Source organism: Apiospora aurea (genome assembly GCF_038362705.1).
Source record: "Apiospora aurea strain CBS 24483 chromosome Unknown utg000006l_segment0_segment0, whole genome shotgun sequence".
Classification (NCBI taxonomy): Eukaryota; Fungi; Ascomycota; class Sordariomycetes; order Amphisphaeriales; family Apiosporaceae; genus Apiospora; species Apiospora aurea.
This window is the reverse complement of record NW_027117393.1, coordinates 158429-178287: the sequence shown is the minus strand read 5'-3', so window position 1 is coordinate 178287 and position 19859 is coordinate 158429. Positions and strand designations below refer to the sequence as shown.

General features: G+C 56.1%; 6 protein-coding genes across 6 annotated transcripts; 5 read left to right on the top strand and 1 right to left on the bottom strand.

The window, feature by feature from the left end:
- Positions 1–1876: 1876 nt before the first annotated feature.
- PG986_008643 (uncharacterized protein) lies at positions 1877–3372 on the top strand (the record flags this gene model as incomplete). Its single annotated transcript, XM_066844865.1, has 3 exons — positions 1877–2815; positions 2884–3095; positions 3192–3372. The coding sequence occupies 3 exons, from the start codon at positions 1877–1879 to the stop codon at positions 3370–3372; spliced, it is 1332 nt and encodes a 443-aa protein (XP_066697263.1).
- A 1615-nt stretch (positions 3373–4987) lies between these two features.
- PG986_008642 (30 kDa heat shock protein) lies at positions 4988–5749 on the top strand (the record flags this gene model as incomplete). The annotated part of the gene is made up of 1 exon (XM_066844864.1): positions 4988–5749. One exon carries the CDS (start codon positions 4988–4990, stop codon positions 5747–5749), a length of 762 nt encoding a protein of 253 aa, XP_066697262.1.
- A 1424-nt stretch (positions 5750–7173) lies between these two features.
- Positions 7174–9630, top strand: PG986_008641 (uncharacterized protein; the record flags this gene model as incomplete). The annotated part of the gene is made up of 3 exons (XM_066844863.1): positions 7174–7529; positions 7610–8484; positions 8576–9630. 3 exons carry the CDS (start codon positions 7174–7176, stop codon positions 9628–9630), a joined length of 2286 nt encoding a protein of 761 aa, XP_066697261.1.
- Positions 9631–11563: 1933 nt separating this feature from the next.
- PG986_008640 (Phosphate-repressible phosphate permease pho-4) lies at positions 11564–13575 on the top strand (the record flags this gene model as incomplete). The annotated part of the gene is made up of 5 exons (XM_066844862.1): positions 11564–11639; positions 11722–12592; positions 12634–12969; positions 13057–13298; positions 13373–13575. 5 exons carry the CDS (start codon positions 11564–11566, stop codon positions 13573–13575), a joined length of 1728 nt encoding a protein of 575 aa, XP_066697260.1.
- Positions 13576–15368: 1793 nt separating this feature from the next.
- PG986_008639 (uncharacterized protein) lies at positions 15369–16401 on the top strand (the record flags this gene model as incomplete). The annotated part of the gene is made up of 2 exons (XM_066844861.1): positions 15369–15503; positions 15658–16401. The coding sequence occupies 2 exons, from the start codon at positions 15369–15371 to the stop codon at positions 16399–16401; spliced, it is 879 nt and encodes a 292-aa protein (XP_066697259.1).
- Positions 16402–17231: 830 nt separating this feature from the next.
- Positions 17232–18985, bottom strand: PG986_008638 (alpha-1-2-mannosyltransferase alg11; the record flags this gene model as incomplete). The annotated part of the gene is made up of 2 exons (XM_066844860.1): positions 17232–17416; positions 17482–18985. The coding sequence occupies 2 exons, from the start codon at positions 18983–18985 to the stop codon at positions 17232–17234; spliced, it is 1689 nt and encodes a 562-aa protein (XP_066697258.1).
- Positions 18986–19859: the final 874 nt, after the last annotated feature.

The following is a 19859-nucleotide window of genomic DNA, read 5'->3' as shown; positions in this document are numbered from 1 at the left end:
TCTGCTGGTTGCGGCTACTGTCTGCTGTCTGTTCTGCTTCAAGGTGATACTGCAAGAGCTTATGAGACAAGGAGATGGAAGGATTCATTCATTATCGGGATATGAGCCCTTTATGTACTGCTTTTCGATCTCATATAGAACGATTCCATCAAGTGTCAACCCTTATAACGTGTCAACCATATCTTCCTCTTCTATGAGAGGAAGCCTAAAACGCCATTCCAGAATCGCAAACTATCCCTCAACCCACCCCTGGTCTAGACCAACCTGTATCGTATGACAACATCCTCGATGTATCAGTCATGAGTATACCTTCACCACGAGTGCCGATCGATCTAGCAGACCAAAGCTTCCGAATTGACTTTTACGGGTTCGGACCGACTCGTTCTAGAGAATGGACCACAAACTCAAGCAAACGCCCGGAAACTTGGCAAGATAGGCATTGCCGAGATATACCTTGACGGGAGATTGGATTCCTGTCATATAAAAGCTTCTGAGTACATGTAGGTATAGAGACTACTGTAGACGAAGCACGTTGAGGGACCTTATACGAAGCAGATAGGAGTGAGATGGCGCAGCTCGACTGCAGTGTCGGGCGAGAGCTTGTCCTATAGCTCATTTCCAGGCAAGGCCATCCAAGGCGACCGAGCTGTAAGCCGCATCCACCGGGCTATATCTATCGAGGCCGGCGTGCTGTTCCTGGCATGCCGAGTGCTTCTAGTAAGTATCCGGCAGAGACGCTATTAGTGCCAAGCGGTGTTCTCCCGGGACAGCTGAAGCTGTTCAGCTCCAGCCCCCCGATATATCGGCACGGTCATTTGCACGTGCGTCTTGCTTGCAGGGGGCGGGGGGGCTAAATGAGGCTGCCATTGGAGCTAGCCATGTTAGAGATGAAGCATCCCGGTCAAATGACTAAGCATCACGACCTTGAGATGGCAGGTCGTTCGTTTCCTCGCAAAGCATTCGACATGAATAAGTTGGCTGATAGGTATAAAGTGATGTGTCGGTGAGGGACCGGCCTTCACCTCCCTGCTTGAGCCAATTGAAACGGATCTTCAGCTGGTGATTTCGTCGCAATAATGGACACTTACCAGGTTGGAGAGGGATTCACCGCGGCGAAACGAATATCCTACTACCACCACCTACCAGCAATCCTACCTAAACCCGAGCTGATGGCGGGGTCGTATTCTGAAACGTGGCACCAGGCATCACCTGACCGACTAAACGACAAGGCAACGGATGAAGATGAGAAACATAACACTTCACATGTCGTCGTCGTCGTCGTCGCCTCGAGGCCAGGTGGTAAACGCAACGTCAACGTGAATCAATTCCCAAGACAAGACAAGCAGATGAACAGCTAGACAGGGCGGCCATCGAAACAACAACGTCCTAAATTACGATCGCGTCTCTAACGTCCTGCCGATCCCGTTTCAACGACCCCACCCCTTGCACTCTTACATCTGGAGTTTCACGGGGGCGCCGTTCAGCTGCCAGGGGAAAGGAAAGAAGAAAAGAAAAAAAGCCCCAACACCCTGTGCCATCCACCCACCACCAGCACCACCACCACCACCCGCAACGAGGCGATGGTGTTACATGCGATGCGATGGTAACCTACCTAGCCCGTTCAAATTTTAAATCTCCCTGGCCTGCATTAGAACCCTCCGCAAAGTGTCCCACACTCTCCTCCCCCGTGACCAATCGGTTGGTAACAAAACCATCATTTAACTATCTGCCCATCCCCTAAACAACCAAAAACCGCATTTGAGACGGGGGATCGAATTGTCGACAATTCGCGGTAGCTCGTCGCTGTCGCTAAGTGATCCATTTCCCATATCCATTTCCCCATCCACATCCACATCCACATCAGGACAGGACAGAAATGGACTACGACGATGGCCGCCCCTTCCGCCTCTCGCGCCCGACCTCGCTCAAGAGCGAGCGGCGGGCCTCGTGGAAGTCCAAGCCCGGCGACAAGCGGGACTCTTTGCGCGTCGAGCTCCGGGACCAGCTGCGCGTCATCGAGAAGCGCAACTCGCTCAACTCCATCACGCCCACCAGCGGCCTCGAGTTCCTGGTGCGCCGCGGCGTCGAGGGCCTGCACCGCGTCCCCTCGCCCATCTACGACGAGGATGGCAACCTGGTCCCGCCGCCGCCCGGCTCGCCCCTGCTCCGCAGCGCCATCGTGCCGCTCGAGTCCATCGCCGACCGCATGCGCGAGAAGTGGGAGGCCGCCAACGGCGCCGCCGCGGACCCCAACGCACCCAGCCGCCTCATGGCCCTGCCGCTCGAGCTGCACTACATGATCATCGACCAGCTGCGCTTCGGCGACGTCGAGCGCCTGCGCCGCACCTGCCGCTTCTACCACGACCTGCTCACCCCGGACTTCGTGCGCGAGCTCTTCGGCGGGCCCCAGGCGCTCGCCAGCCAGTTCGCGGGCGTCTGCCAGGTGTGCCACTACATGCCCGACGACGAGGCCAACGAGACGACGCCCGCGCTGATCCTGCAGCCGGGGTCGCACCCGCTGGCGTCCAAGTGCTTCCGCTGCAGCGTGCAGAACCACGACCTGCACGTGGGCGACGCCGTCGTGCTCGCCAACGCCGGGCGCGCCTGGATCTGCCGCTGGTGCGGCTGGCCCGTCGTCGGCGGCACCCACAGCTGGGCCAGCGAGCAATTCCACGGCGCGTGCTACGAGCGCTACTACCGCGTGCTGTGGTGCTTCCTGCTGCTGGGCTTCGCGCAGTTCTCCGTGGGCGTGGTGGCGGGGGCGCTGAGCCTGGCGTACTTCCGGCAGGACTTGGTGGTGTTTGTGCCGGCCGTGGTATGTCCCCAAGTCCTCGTCCTCTCCCGGATTGGAAACGTGTTACTGACGATTTTTGGATTTTCCAGATCAACTTCGTTTTGCTGTGGGTGTGTATGGCCTTCCTCGTGCTCCGGGGCAACTACGTGAGGACGTATCACTGGGTCGCGCTGGTCGAGCTCACGATCCTCGGCTTATGGATACCGCCCCTCTACATGGTGGCCAAGGACCTAGACATACATCTTCGCAGTCCGATACGAGCCGCTACCATTGCGGCACTGGTGTTTTTCACGATAAACATGTGAGTTCTCTCCGTGGCTCTCCCTTTGTATCCACTTTGCCAAAAGAAGATAGATAATCCTTTGCGCCTTACTTGATACTGACTTCTGCTACCTAGGCTGTTCCGACTGCTGAACTGCATCGGCAACGTCCTCCTCATGTTCGAGTATAATATAACCAAACACTACATGCCCGAGATACCACTGCGGCGGCGCATGCTCAACTTCCTGATAACGGGCTTGATATACTGGACGTATCCGCAGTGCGTCGAACAGAAGTATCCGCCGGACTTTAATTGAAATGGTGGTGGCCACCCCCAAGTAATGATTTTAGATAATGATGAATGAACCTCAAATTTTCCAGATACACGTAGAACGTTCCTCACATTACTCCGTGACTGAGCGGCAACGCCCGAAAAAGCGACAGGACTATTTTGTCTTTGACGTACAATCAAATGTAGAATCTCGCGTGTATAGGTACTGTAGATACAGCAAATATGTCCTACCCTCGGGACTGCCGCAAGACGAACGAATCGGAGCCAACTCTCTCGCCGTCCAATCTGATGCGGCACAGCTGACACGCCGCTACCCCGGCATGTGCCCGAATGGCCTCGCCCATATCTCGGCGAATAGCGACAGCAGGCTTGTTTCTTTATCTCTTTGCTTCTCCACTTCCCAGGTCTGTTCATTATCGTACCAGCATTATTCTTCCCCTTTGAAACCTTATTCGGACGTCAAGACGGTCTGCCAGACCCGTTCCACGATCGAGCGGTGGAGTCGCTGTCTGACACTGACTCGGCCGCTTCGGCTAGATCTGCCGAGAGAGAGGCCGTGAGATGCAAACGGGCGCAATATCACTCAAGAAGACCACATAAGGGACATGGTATCGAGGCTCATCCAATGCTGAGGCTGTGTTGCTTATTCGTTTCCCAAGTTGTTCGTGTTGGTTTTTGGCAGATAGACTTGAACACGTTTGGTTTATGTACTGTAGGGTAGGGTAGGAGGGAAGGGGAGCTGCGCCATGCCGACCCAGCCTGCATATGCATGCATGAACCACAAGCGGAAATAAGCAGGCACCGGTTACCACCGCACAAACGACTTGGCAGACCCTGATCGCCGCAATCTTGACATCAGTCAGCGCAACCACTATCGAATTAAATGTTACCATATCTACGATAGATTGGGCTGAAAGAGAATGACGAGGACGGCACGTACATAAGATGTCACTGCACTGCACTACCAGATGAGGAGACGAGTTTGACGTGCTGGCAGCTGCGCCCAACCGGGATCTTCCCGCGCGCGGCGGCGTCCGGCCACACCAACCCTGTTGAGGATTTTGAGCGGGGAGGCCATCGTGCCACTCCCGGATCCTGGTCAGGCCATTCGAACCCATCCCCAACCTACCATCACGAGACTCTTCCGACAACTGACAACAGAGCAAACGAGTAAACGAGACAACTGCACAGTGAGAATGATAAGAACGACCCATGCCCATCTGCCATCCAATAGCTCGCCATGGATCGCGGTTCCGGTTACGAGGGGTGGCGGGGGTGAGAGGGAGGAAATCCTGAAATATGTCCTCCATATTTTTCACATGGTACTGACTGCTACCCCAGTGTGACCCCGGACTCGGGGAGATGACGGCCAATAAATTTGTAGGAGGCCTGACCACCACCCTATGACATGATTCTCTTGATCCTTCACTTACACGGACTCTCCGTCTTTTCTGTCAAAGCTAGCTTCTTGGTCTTTGGAACACACAGACATCGGCCCCAAACTTTATGAGTTCGGACAGATTATGTCAGTCTTCTTCATGGTATCACTACTGCCGCACCACTACTCAGTCACAGGCGTCCCCGAGACGTTCCCCGAACCACCCCACTCCCATACTCGTCACCAACAACACCAAAGCAACATGCCCTTCCTCTCGTCCGCGGGCCAGAAGGTAAACCACCTCTTCCAAGACCTCATGCACCCCCGCGCCGCCCTGAGCACCAGCACCACCGCCGAGGTCCGGAGCCCCTGCACCGACATCCGCGAGAGCGACGACGCCTACTTCATCGACGTGGAGCTCCCGGGCGTCGTGACGGACGACATCCGGCTCAACTGGGCCAACTCGCGCGTTTTGTTAGTAGAGGCCGACGCCCAGCGCCCGCCCGAGACGGTCGAGGAGGAGGAGGAGGCCGAGGACGGCGGCAAGCTGACGCGGGTCTGGTCGCACGACGACAACTGCCGGCAGTGCACGCAGCAGTGGCACCACCACTACCGGTACCACCCCGAGGACCGGACGGCGTCCGATGTCGGGCAGTTGCAGAGGCAGGACAACAAGTTCAAGCGGAGCGGGAGCTTCGGAGCGTTTGGTGGCGGGAACGGCAACATCAACAAAATCAACAGCAACAACAACAACAGCGGCAGCTTTCACAAGAGGAGGAGCTCCATGTTCGCCTTTACCAGTAACAATAACGAGAACAACAGCGACGCGAGCAGCAGTACCGGCTGGAAGCACCCTTTCCACTTCCTGATGCGGGAGCGCCGCGACTGCGCCTTTGCTCGTGCGTTCAGCTTCCACGTCGATGTCGATCAGGGCCACGTCACCACGGAAGTCAAGGATGGGCTGCTGCATATGCGGGTGCCGAAGCTGTTCATGGATGATGAGTTATCGGAGATTGAGACGTGAGCGGTGCTGTCGTCACGGTCTTTTTCTTACATGTCTTGTGTCTTGCTAGGGGTGTGTATTTGGTCGCTCATTGCCTTGGTCCTTTTGAAAAAAAAAAAAAAAAAGCGAAAAGGAGTTTGGGAGGGGCTGGACTTGGTTTTGGGAAAGGGCGCGATATCTTTTTCGGCGCCCCAGTGTATCTCTATTGTATCACATCACAGCGACTTGGTGCCACTTGATGGAGGTTCAAGGCCCCGTTGATGCGGGCTTCGGAATGAAAAGAAAAAGTCGGGCTACCTCAAACTTACCTAACGGGTACCGTGAATACATTACTTGGTCTACTCTGTATCGCCCGAAGGCTGTGGAAGACGACTTGTCCGGAAAGGTCATGCGGGTGGCTAACGACAGGCTTGACGTGGTGGACGTGGGAGCGGGCTTCTTTTCGTACTAGCGACCAGTCGATGTGTATTGCGTGGGTTGAGAAGAAAGCAATCGCAACCAATCGCCAAGTTGGCCGTCGTTTCATGTGCAGTGGCATTCCGCGTCAAAATGATATCTCATGATGGCCTTAGGGCTACGCCCCTTGATCTCCGCGCATTCAACGGCCAGGGTTCCGGCATGGCCACGTACCGGATAACAGCTTCTCGTCATGCGCATGCGTTGAGCCATTCAGCCAATGACATGAGGTCGAATTATCAAAGGTCTGTTTGGCGGTGAATGATATCAAAAAGCCATACAGCCCCCATACGTGTATCTGCCATTTTCTTTTAATGGCATCGCAGATCTAGAACCAACCCCGCGATGAGATCCCGCACGTTGAGCGCCACCAAGGTGTAGCTATCCAGGTCAAGCTGGCTGTCTCTAAGACACTGCTCAAAGCCATGGAGGCCTACACCGCTTGATTGCCGGTGAAGTGCAGTTCAGCCACATGCGGGACATGCTTACGGTGCATGATGTTCAGCTACGAGCCATGAGGGAACTGGGTTGAATATGGGTGATCTGTGGGCCAGATTCCTTCTGCGACCCGACGCCATGGCAACACCATAGGGCTGAAACAGCGCCTACCACTTTTCGTATATAGCAGGTCTAGATCGTTGGCCACGATGCGCGAATCATTCGATTCAAGAATGAAGGCCTCAATGACTATGAGCCGCCCTCGTGTCGCGGCAGAAATCAAGACACCACTAAGCAAGCCACGATGTGAATTCCGACAGCTGAAACGGTCGCGGAACATTTTCTCAGCACCTGTGCGATATATCATCTCAGTTGGAGCCCAACGCTTCAGGTCTTCTTGCAAAGAACGTCAAGGAACAAGGTCGTCTTACAGTATAAAAGGCTTGCCTTCGTACCACCTGCAGAACCAATCTCCCTGACCATCTCCTCAAATCCACAGTCCATTGATCCAGAACCCATACTTGATTCCCTAATCCTCAGCACATGACAGTATGGCTGCCCAAGTCATCCCCATCGTCCTGAACCCAGGCTCCGCCGTCGTCACGAACCCGTCAGGGCCCGTGGTTGTGCGAAAGCCGACCGAGGGAGACTGGCCAGCCGATGTCGAAAAGGTCCCCATTCCGGCCTTTGACACTGGCGTTTTCATCGCCGAGCTCACCAACGAGAAACTTTTGCCTAAAAAGCTGCCCGAACTAACGGCGGAAGAACGGTCCGCCGTCGACGACAACCCGGAGGTCCTGCTCGAAAAGGCCAGGCTGGCTGAGAATCGCCCCAAGCCCTTGAAGGAGGGGACATATCGTGGGACTCAGCTTGCGATCACCAAGGTCTACGAACTCATTGAGAGGAAGTAAGTTTTCTTATTGGTTTGGTGCATAGGCAGTCTGCCGGCCACTATCTCCTTAAATACATGTTGACACGAGAAAACAGGTATGGAGCCTTCATGGACACGGCCAACTTCGAGCCGACGATGCCATCGCCACTGACCCCCAACCAGAAGAAAATGTTCTTCGTCTTTACCGACCCGGTTTCGGACAACTATCCTCCCCACCTGAACCTCGGCGCCAACCAGCTCGAGCCCAAAGATTCTGCTGGTGCAAAGGAGCAAGGCTCAAAACTGGACAAGGACGACATCTTCAGCGCCTTGCGCCTGGCGCAGCTGACCATCCTGCTCCCGGGCCTCATCCCCGATAACTTTATCGACCAAGCCAAGGCCAAGCTTGGCCATGAAGCGGCCTACGTTGCGTACGGCAGCATGGGCCGCCCGGATCAGGGAACCACCTTGGCCGAGGTCGAGGAGTACAACAACTACGAGTCCAGCAAGTTCTGGTACCAGAAGGACATCTTTGACCTGCCCAACATCGGGAATCTGCCGGACTGGTACTCGGACGCCCGCTTCGCCCAGCAGTACTTCACGGGCACCAACCCGACCACCATCAGGCAAGCCGGGAATTGGCCCCAGACCTTTATCGACGCCGCGATCCACCCGCGAGACAGCCGGATGAAGGCCAAGATCAGCGAGAGGCTACAGAATTCGCCCGGCTCCCTCTACGTTCAAGACTACTCTTACTTTCGCACGGCTGCCGGGACTCAAGAACTCCGCTGTGCCTACGGGGGCGGTGACGTGCCGGCGGGATTCCGGTATTCCCTTGCCTCGGTCTGCCTCTTTAACCTGACAGACAGTGGCACGCTTGAGCCTCTAGCTATCCTCATCGACAGTGTCAAAAATACCGACGGGCGGGTCTTCATCTATAACCAGGAGCTGACCGTAGAGGAGCAGAGGCATGACTGGCCATGGCGATACGGTAAGTACTTGAAAGAACCGCTCTCTCTCTCTCTCTCTCCCCCTAACATCAGACCCCCTTTCCAAACCAAACTAATCGTCGTCATCTCCAGCCAAGACCTGTGTTCAAGCCAGCGACTGGATTCAACACAACATCACAGTTCATCTCTGTCGCACCCACTTGGTCGAGGAGGCCGTCATCGTGGCCGCGAACCGGACCCTTCCCCAGGACCACGACGTGTACCAACTCTTGTACCCGCACTGGCTCAAGACCCTGTCGCTGAACGCCGCCGCCCGGAACGTTCTCGTCCCCAGCGTCATCGCGCCCATCATGGGCATGCCGCCCCAGAACGTCTACCAGTTCCTCCGGTCGGAGTACAAGGCCTACGACTTCGAGGGCAGCTACATCCCCACGGACCTCAAGAGCCGCGGCTTCCCGACAGGCAACCAGCTCTACGACGACCCCAAATATCACAACTACGCCTGGGCGCGCTGCATCCACGGCATGTGGTACAAGATCCGCCAGTATGTCCAGGACATGCTGGTGATCAAGTACGGCACCGACACCGCCGCCGCGAACCAGGCGGTGCGGGCCGACGATTGGGTGCAGGCCTGGTCGCGCGAGATGCGGGCGCCCGTCGAGGAGCAAGGGGCGGACCTCCCTACGTTCCCCCAACTCGAATCCTTCGACGCCCTCGTCGACTGCGTCACCATGTGCATCCACATTGCGTCCCCGCAGCACACGTCGGTCAACTACCTGCAAAACTACTACCAGGCCTTCGTCGTCAACAAGCCGCCCGCGCTGTACCAGCCGCCGCCCACGACCATCGACGAGCTGCTCGGCTACAAAGAGTCGGACCTCGTCGCGGCGCTGCCGATGAACCACCCGCAGGACTGGCTGCTGGCGTCGCACATCCCCTACCTGTTGTCTTTCAAGCCGGGCGACAAGGAGTCCCTGATTATTTACGCGGCGTCCAAGTACCACGTCTACAAGTACAAGGAAGGGGACCGGGCGCAGAAGATCAAGGTGGCGGCGGCGCGGTTCTACGAGGCGCTGGCGAACTCGGAGGGGGAGTTTAAGGGGTATGGGCTGGCTACGGATGATCACCAGACGATTACCTACGACGTCCTGAGCCCGAGCTGGAATGCGGTCAGTATCTTGATCTGAGCGGAAGGAGAGGCCTGGTGGGTTCCCGCTATAGGGTTCTCGGACGGGTCTTTCGACTTGCTCCTGCCCACCAAGCAGAGGAGGGTTTGACGGGTCAACACGATTACAGTCTGCAGACATCTGCTGTGGCAAAGAAGACAAGAAATGCGTCGGGCAGGACTGTCTCGGGGACTCTCATTTAGCATCAAGTCCAGATCAATAATGAAACAAAGTATAACGGATCGAGGTTTGATTATTCATGTCTGGTGGCGGTAAATGCCTTTATGAAAACGAGTCTCGATATCACGAGAGCCGACCCTGCGCAGAGCTGAAAAGGTCCCCTGAAAATCCGCTGGGACGGGCTCTGTCTGCAGCTGATTCCAGAGCCAATTCGCACCGGCAACCAACCGAACTAGCAGCAGATGCGCAGACGCGGGTGAAGAGGGAAGTGGAGTAAACAAGGACAGGCAGGGGTTAGGTTGACCCCCGGCCCCTCGTGCCTAGCTGCTCGCTCCCCACGCTTGGCTTACACACACCATGAACGGATGGCAGCCCGCTAATGAGACCTTATTCCGAGCACACGTGGTGGGATCAAGCTCTCTGATAGGGTACGTGCCGGATCTGGGCAATATGGACCCGCCAAGAGCCTCAACTGGCCCTTCAACGTCAACCAGACCGCACGATCACATATAAATGGACCACTCGCCAAGCCGCCGGCCAAGGCTCCCAGGTTCCTCAAATTCTCTCGGCTCGATCAAGCAAGCAAGAAAGCTGACGAAGAATATGGTCATTTGCGGCGGGAGGAAACGAAAACATGGTCGCGCCATGGTCCAACAGGCGTTGCCCAGAGCAAAGGAACCACCCATGAAAAAGCAACCACCATTCCAGGAAAGGATCGTGCCGGAAACAAGAGGCTTACTTCATTTTGCATATGGCATCGATTGAACATTGGAGAACCAGGAAGACCGCCTTCCGCCACCAAGACCATGAATAGGACCGATGACTCTTTGCTATCACGCGACGATGCTTCGACCATTGCCCAAAAGCCCCTGGAAGACATATTTCCTCCTAGGAGGAACCGAGCTGAGCACCATGCGCCTTCTGTATCGGTGCCGAAGACCAGTGGAAGACGGTTCATGCAAGAAGTCTTGCAAAGTGTTTCTCTTCCAGACGGGTCTTTTACTCTTTTCATCGCCGTCGGTCAGCGTATGCGGTTATATGCGCGGGCTGGCTGCGGGAACCCTTTCGGAACTGATATCTTGGTATTTGACCATGCATATCACTCCGGGCGAATGAACGGCTGAAACGGCATGCAACAAACCCAAAGAGTTCGCCTTCTCAGGAGCCAAGACCCCCATGGATTCTCAGCCCGTCCAACGATGCAATACTTACACACCAGAACACTGGAGCTGCATCGAACGTACACGCCCTAGTGCGGGTGCGACCACTCGTCTAACTTCTGGGCTGATATGTTCCAAGACACCACCAAGACTCTAGACCATGCAGGTTTTCAGCGTTCACTACTGATCCTGTCGAACACGCCCTCTCATTGACTGCGTCCATTGGTCGGCTTCCTCTGATGCGCACTCACTTCCGTTAAGGACGAACAAGGGTCAGGATGGAACCAGCACCAGATTATCGTGGGCTGTTACGTACGTGCTGCTGAACATGTGCTGATGCTGCCTCAAGATATACACCGAAGTCTTCTTCCAGAACCACTGGGCTGGGATCGGCAACCTAGTCCACGCATGGCATGTAACCATCCCGTGCAGTAGTACGTAGAAGCTTGCATGTATATAAGAACTCGCCCATTGCTTTGTCTTTCCAGCTGAGTTCGGTTCTTCTCTCCCAGTCACAACGCAGCCAGTGAGCCTTGTGTGTCACTACTTGTCGTCCAAGAAGAGACGCCAGCCATCTAGATTTCTGATCGATTGGCTACACCACCACCGCCAGGATGCCTGTGCTGCATCAGCTCGACTACCTCTTTGCCATTGGCACCATCTTCGCCTTTCTGGACGCGTGGAATATCGGTAAGCATCCACTCACGCTTCATATACTTCCTATCACCCCTATGATAGAAACCACCGCTGACAAGACCCCCAAACGAACCAGGCGCCAACGATGTCGCCAACTCCTGGGCCACCTCGGTAGGGTCCCGGTCCGTGACCCTGGTCCAAGCCATGGTCCTCGCCGCCATCATGGAGTTCACAGGGGCCGTCGGCGTTGGCGCACGCATCACCGACGTCATCCGCACGGGTATCGTCGAGACGGATCAGTTCGCCGACAACCCGGGCATGCTGATGCTGGGCATGACCTGCGCCGTCGTCGGCTCGTCCGTCTGGCTCACCATCGCGACCCGTATTGGTTTGCCGGTCTCAACCACGCACTCGATCCTGGGCGGCGTCATCGGCATGGGCGTCGCTTCCTTGGGGGCCGGCGGCGTGATATGGGTGAAAGAGGGCGCCGGCACCGCCGTCATCAACGGGGGCGTGGTGCAGGTGTTCCTGGCGTGGATCATCGCGCCCGGGATCGCGGGAATCTTCGGCGCCATCATGTTTCTGATTACCAAGTTCGGCGTCATGCTGCGAAAGGACCCCGTCAAGATGGCGCTGTTCGCCATCCCGATCTACTTCTGGCTCACGGCGTCGCTGATCTGCATGCTGCTGCTGTGGAAGGGCGGCGGCTACACCATCAACCTGACCGAGCCGGAGCTCATCGGCACCATCATCGGCACGGGGGCCGGTTTCGCCGTGCTGGCGTCCGTCTTCATCTTGCCCTGGATTTATCGGGTGGTCGTCCTCGAGGACTGGCAGCTGCGCTGGTACCATATCCCCCAAGGCCCGCTCCTGCTGCGGCGCGGTCCCGTGCCCCCGCCCCCAGCTGAGTTCGGCGGGCCGGTGCAGAATTACTACGAGGGCCACCTCACGCGCGAGGAGCTCGAGGCCAAGCGCATGGCCCACCGCGCCCCCAACGGCGACGAGGAGTCCGCCTCCGCCTCCCCGACTCGCGCCGGCGAGACCCAAGCCGAGAAAAAGTCATCGACGCCGCCCTCGACTCCTCCGAAACGCACTCGCAAGACGACCGCCCCATGCTGAAGCAGGGCCTGGTCGGCCCCAAGCCCGAAGGCAAATGGTACACGCCGCCCGTGGCATTCTGGTGGGTCAAGAAGCTCCTGTTCAACGGCGTCGACCGCGACGTCGTCAGCATGCAGCACAAGAAAGACCTGCTGTCGGGCGACCTCGAGGAGACGCACGCGCGCTCGGCGCACTACAACAACAAGGCCGAGTTCATGTACACGTTCCTGCAGATCCTGACGGCGTGCGCGGCGTCGTTTACGCATGGGGCGAATGATGTGTCCAAGTGAGTACCCCCTTGATCTGGATCTTTATTCTCACTTTCTTCTTCGTTTCAGCGTTACCAGTATACGAAACTAACACTGGTTCCAAGTGCTATCGGCCCCTACTCCACCATCTACCAGATCTGGAACGAGGGCGAGGTCCCCGGCAAGAAGTCCAACGTGCCCGTCTGGATTCTCGTTTTTGGCGGCGCGGGCATCGCCATCGGGCTCTGGACGTACGGGTACCGCATCATGTCCAACCTGGGCAACAAGCTGACGCTGCACTCGCCCTCGCGCGGCTTCTCGATGGAGCTCGGGAGTACCATTACCATCATCATTGCTACGCGCCTTAGTATGTGATATCTGCCCGCTTGCATTCTCCACAAGATGCAAAGTAACGTACGCAATTGCTGACTTACCTTACAGAGCTGCCCGTCTCGACGACTCAGTGCATCACCGGCGCCGTCGTCGGCGTCGGTCTGTGTAACGGCGACTGGAGGGCCCTCAACTGGCGCATGATTGGCTGGATCTACGGAGGTTGGATCATCACCCTGCCGTGTGCCGGTATTATCTCGGGCTGCTTGATGGGTTTCATTATCAACGCTCCCCGCTGGGGTCTGGAGATGTAAGAAGGGAGGGGGACGAAGAAGAAGCGGGCCTTGTACTGTACAGTCACTCAGTGTCAGGAGTCCGTGGGGCGCTCGATGTGATAGGAGCGGCCTCACTGGTGGTGCCCATGGATGTACACGAGATGGGCCCTGCTACGTATGGGCTGATGCGCATGCAATTTGGATGTTACATAGAATTTTATACCCAATGTGATCACTCGTCGCTATAAGATGTCGTGTCAGGTTGCCGAGTACCATCACGACTCGTCTCTCCTGCCTCGAAGTCTCATCCTCGCCTTGGCTGATACCTCTACTTGATACGAGAACATTCCTGAGCATCGTCTTGTCTGAGGTATCAGAGTAAGCTGGAACAAGAAATGTAACTCAATCCGCCAATTGTGACGAAGTCGCGTTTTGCTCTTGCCTTTTGGTAGGCTACTTTGGAGTATTGAATACTAGAGAGTGACGAACAATACCTTAAGAAAGCACTTTCAAGGTACGTTGCATTTGATTGTAGTGTATTCAATCACATACGTCTCACGTACCTGGATTCTTCCAGCCGCGTACGGCTTCGTCAGCACACGAGCCTCCTGACAACCACCGATGCTGTGGAATAGGAAGCAGGGCAATGATCACTCTATCATTTACATACTATTCATTCGTTCATTTTTGATCCTGATGTTCATTTCTTACAGCTTCAATATATCTGACAGCATCCGACTCATACAACTCTGAATCGGCAGTCACGTAACAATCGCTTTCCCATATCTTGCATCACTCACCCATTCCTCACACCTTCATGTTCTTCAGGCTAATACCATTCTACCGACCCAGCAGCTACATCGTAACCCAGGAATACAAGAGCTCGTCAGCAACCCATGTCTCTACTCCCAGACTGCAGCATATCCTAGGGCATTTCACGAACAATCACTTCTTCTAATATCCCATCCCATCTTCCTTTTTACCTTCGCGATTGTGGCATATCTACTTCGCCGTCAATCAAGACATATACCTTGCTCAATATACATATCACATATCATCAATCTTCATCCAACCTTCCAACAGAGATTGAGCATTCGGCAACTTCTTGGATCCGTCAAGTATTGACCTTGCGGCCTGCATTCCAACATCACTTGTTCAACCGACCGTCTTGAGGTATCATGGCTCTGCAGGCGCCTGGCCCATTTCACAGCAGTCTCACCTCTTTCTCGACTGGCAGCTGAGTTTTTGCCACAAGACGCAAGGTATGCTTGCAGTATTCTTCACAAATATCCTGTGATTGATCCTTTACCCTCTCTTCTTGTCCTGTCGATGGGTTCTCCCCCATCAGGCCTACCTCACACAATACCTTCCCTTGGGCATTCTACTTCTTCATCTTTCTCCTCTCGTCCCTAGAGCTTGCCCTCTCACCACTCTTCATAGCCCCGACAGCCGGATCTCTCATGTTGCCGAGCCAAGTATCTTCACTGGTATGCACAGCGGAAGACAGCCTCCAAGTAAGTGGCTCCCACTCGTTCTCTTGATACAATATCGTTCCTGGTTGGCTGTGAGTTTTACATTGGACAAGACCACAGACGCACACAGACCTCGTACCGGCCGGCCAGTGGCTTGCAGAAACCGCCAGCTCAGCTAATGTTCCGCGACGCCTGCTAATTGTATACAGCCAAAAGCATAGCCAGGACATGTCCTCTGCAACCACCGACCAGAAAGCCGAGGAAGAACTTGCCCAGCCCACAGACACCGAATTCCAAACACGTACCATCACCCTTCGATACAACGGCAGTTTTCTTCGATCACTTCGTCACCCAATCGCAATGGGTTCAACTACCTCCAGCAGCGTCAGCGGCCATTTGGCCAAGAAGGAAGCCCCGTCCATCGATGCCTCCGTCAAGAACGCCGGCGCAGCCAGCAGCCCGCGAAACCGACACATCACCCTCCCCCATACCACAGTCAGTACCACCAACAGCTTGCCCTCCCGTCCCGAATCCGCGTGGACCAAGTCTCTATTGAAGAAGGCGGCCGACTACGCAAGCCCTTCTCCCAGCCCGACGGAAGATACCCGCAAGAGACGGGCCCCCCAGCATCGCCTCAACGGCCTCCCAGCCGACCCCCTCGAAGAAACCGAAGTCTGGCACCACTACCACCACCACCACCACCACCACCACCCCCTCCTTTAGCGAGGACGAAACCAACGCCCTGACGCACCAGGCCAAGGTCGTGTACTTTCTTTCGGAGAGTTTGGACAAGGCCAAAGTCGAGATCGCCCAGAAGACACAGACTCTCGAGGCCAGAGACGCGGAGTTGACCAACGCGAAGTGTCTTCTGGGTAGCAAGGACAGGGAGTTGGAGGGGCAGGGCCGTCACCTCGCCGCCAAGGACAAGGATCTCGAGGAGAGATATCGCCAACTGACCGCCAAGACCAAGGAGTCGGAGTCGAGAGGCCGTCTCCTCGAGGACCGAGCCAGGCAGCTGCAGGAGAAGGACCGGCGCATCGCTGCCAAAGATAAAGACCTCGGGGAGAGAAACCGTCTACTCACGGCCAAGACCAAGGAGTCGGAAGCGAGGGGCTGTCTCCTCGAAGACCGGGCCAAGGAGTTGCAGGCCTGCAAACTCCTCCTCGGCACCAAAGACAACGAGCTGGAGGACAAGAATCTTTTACTTGCCAAGCGGAACAAGGCGTTGGAGGAAACGAAGCGCCAGCTCGGCGCCAAAACCCGCCAGTTGGAGCAGAAGACCCGCCGCCTCAACATCGTGGAGGAGACCTACCGCAAGCTCCGGGCGAAATACCGCAAGATGAAAGCCGCGATGATATCCCCGGCCGAGGAGGGCACGGATCAGGAGGAGTAGCAAGACGTGCACGATATGGCGAAGCCGTCCACATAACGTCCACAGGGACTCTTATCTACGGACATCCATGAGAACTACACTGCTTAACATCGTACTACTAGCTTAGAAGAATACCGAGAACTATTTAGCAGACCGTCCTATGCCCGTACCGTCTCATGGTGACACCCAATGCTATTCCTGTAAGATCCAATCGCCACTTGCAACAACTTGAGACGCTCAAGCTCCCTCGTTCAGCGATTGAATCGACTAAGTATCATGCCGCAGTAAAGTCCCAGGCTCCCAGGGACATGTGTCGTCTTCTCTACCACCACCATCGACTAGCAAGCTCTTCAGATACACCCTTACACAGTATACCCGGTGGATAGCGAGCGCTCCCGCATTGCCCCCAGTACCACATAACATACATCTGACATATTGAACCAAACGCTGGAACTCGGAGACAATAGATACAGGACCAGCGCTTCACTGGGTAATTTGACAACAACGTACACGGCTCAAGCAGCCCAGACTTCTCATACATGTTAGAAATTCGACACGGTAAATAGCCAGCATCGGTCTCACGTGGCATATTTCGAAAACGCCAATTGTTTGAGTTGTGAAAGATTTCTATTTCGCCTTTAAATATCTTGCAGCCCGCCGCCCTCTAAACCATCCATCTCTTGCATCTATTTTCCGCCGATGCAAAACCCCGGGGTATCAAAATGCCCAGCACCATCCTCTATCTTTTTGCATTGGGGGAAAAGGCACATTTGGCCAGATCAAAATAACACACTTCTTCTTTTACTTGCTTGTTTGCTTATCGTTGCAATGATCTCCACCTTCTCTCTCACTCAAGACTTGTTGGTCTTGATATCTACTAGCAGGCTCATCTGCGCGAGCCACTTCCTCGCAAACTCCTCCTCGCTGAACCGGGTTGCCGAAATCCGGGCCCTCTTCCGGACAGAGAGGGGATCCGGTAGTGACAGGGCCTTCTCGAAACCTTGGGCAAACTCGGTGGCAGTAGTAGCATGGAATCCTAGTGAGTGCTGTTAGCAAATGCTCACCAAAGTTTTCAATGCAAAGCATGGGGAAGAACTGTACCTGTAGGCTCCCCATCCACCTTGATGACAATATCCAGCTTCGGGCCGCCACTGTTGTGCACCACCGCGATAAGCCCGGCGGCCTGGTACTCGACGACGCCGATGCCAAAGTGCTCGTTCCACATGCCGTTGACGCCGACGTAGGCCTTGCTCAGCCACATGAGGATGTCGGGCCACGACGCGTCGAGCTGGAAAATGACGCGATCCTTGATCTGCAGCTCATTGACCAGCAGCCGCAGCTGGTAGACGCGCTTCGAGTCCGTGTCGTCGCGGACGCTACCCACGAGGACCAGCTTGGCGTCCTCGGAAGCTTTCGTCTTGGAGTTGACGAACTCGGCAAAGGCGTTGAGGATCAGGGTGTGGTTCTTCTCGGGCCGGAACTGCGCAATGTACACGAGCACCTTTTCGCGCCGCTTCTCGCTCTTGGCGTCGACCTCGATCTGCGCGGCCAGCTCGCTGACGGCGCAAGGGGGGTACACGACGGCGATGGGATGGTTCTGTTTCCGGTGCTGGCGGCGGGGGCCCCAGAGCTTCTGGACGTGGCCCTGGGTCCAGGTCGAGTTGGTCATGACGACGTCGACCGAGGCGCCCATCCAGGAGTAGGTGGCCGCGAAGAGCTTCCAATAGACCATCTTGGCCTGGCCGCGGAAGCCGACGCCCTGGCCCGCGTTGACGCCCTGGTCGCCGGCGGCTTTCGTGGGGTCGAGCGAGTCGAGCATGTCGGTCGAGATGGTCGGGTAGTGGACGTAGGCGCCCGTGGGCATCTGGGGGAACAGGATCTTGCTGAGGCCGAGGACGAAAGCGTAGCCCATGGTGTCGACGAAGATGTCTGGCACCAGCAGGGAGAAGGCGTCCCAGCCCAGGACCAGCGAGCCGAGCGACTGGCCGAGGAGCGTGAAGTGCGGCCAGGTCGAGGAGAGGACCCAGTGGCGGGTGGAGAGGTAGAGGAAGGTGACGGTCGGCGGATGGATGTGGATGCTGAACGTGTTCTCGACCCGGATGAGCATCTTCTCCTTGTTCACGTCGTGGTCGCCGGTGTAGACGACGCACTTGGCCCGGGGCCAGCGCTTCTGCGTCGCGCGGATCGCGGCCCAGAGGACGCGCTCGCCGCCGCCGCCGGCGTTGCAGAAGGGGTGAAAGAAGCCGACGATGCCGTCCCAGTCCTGCTCGCCCTTCTCGCCGTTGTGGGCGGTGCCGAGCACGGACTTGTCGAGCTTCTCCCAGTCGTTGTCGAGGCCGCTGCTGTCATTGCTGCTGCTTTCGCTCTTGCTCCGCGACCGGTTCTCGTTCGCGGCGGCGTGGGCCTTCTCGTCCTCGTCGGTGATGCGTATTATCAGGTTCCGCCGGCCGTCCGTCTTCTTGCGCAAGTACCAGCCCAGCGTCGTGCCGACCGTGTTGGCGAAGGCGTGGAAGAGGACCGGCACGCCGTAGTTCCACAGCAGCAGGGCGGCGAAGGGCGTGCAGGCCATCGCCAGGAGCGTGTAGACTGCCGTCGCGAGGGCCATTTCTGCTGCTTCTGTATCCTTTCTTCTTCTTCTGCCGGGGAATGTAGGTAGACCTGATTAACCACCACACGCAGTGGGGAAATTGTCGGCGGGGTTTTCTGGAGAGGAAGGAACCTTTGTAGCGAATGGATCCTGTGCGGTGCGGTCGGTGCGTGGCTGCTCGCTCGCTCGCTCGATCGTGAAGTTCGTTCGTTCGTGGCGCAACCTACTTACGGAAAAAGGCGGGGTGGACGATTAGGTCGGGATCTCGTGCCTGTTCAGGCTGGGGTAAAGTGGTCGCTGTCACCCATCGATTAGATGTGCTGTATACCGGGGAAGAAGAAAGAAAAAGAAACTTGCACACCTAAAAGAAAGGTAACGAGAAGGAGAAGCGGACAGGCAAAGTCGCAAGAGAGAGCGAGTGTAGGTAGGGAAGTGGCCAGTAAGTAGAAAAAAAGAGGTCTACGCTGTCATTAACAAAGTTCCCAGGATCGGACGAAAATGGTGTGTCACTGCCTGCCCCAAGAAAGCCCCCAATTCTCTACTTAACCTATTGTTCGCTGGACTCACACGTCACGGCTTCTGTCAGTCCCACTACGAATGCACCTGCTGCAGATTGGGCTACAGGAGCTACAGGGGAGGTTGCTCGCTAATGGATGTCGATTGCGTTGCCAGTGGTGTGTGTGTGGTGGGGGTGGTTGCTGGTTGTGGCTTGAATGTACTTGGGCTTTCAACTATCATGACGGTCACTGTCTTTTGGGCGTCGACGATATATTTGTAGTTCATCGGCGACATACTTGCAGTTACAGTTACACATGCGGGGTTTCTCTTCTCAGATGTTCTTTCTTACTATGTGAGGCATGGACAGACATCTCTGCCAAAGAGCGGGCATGTC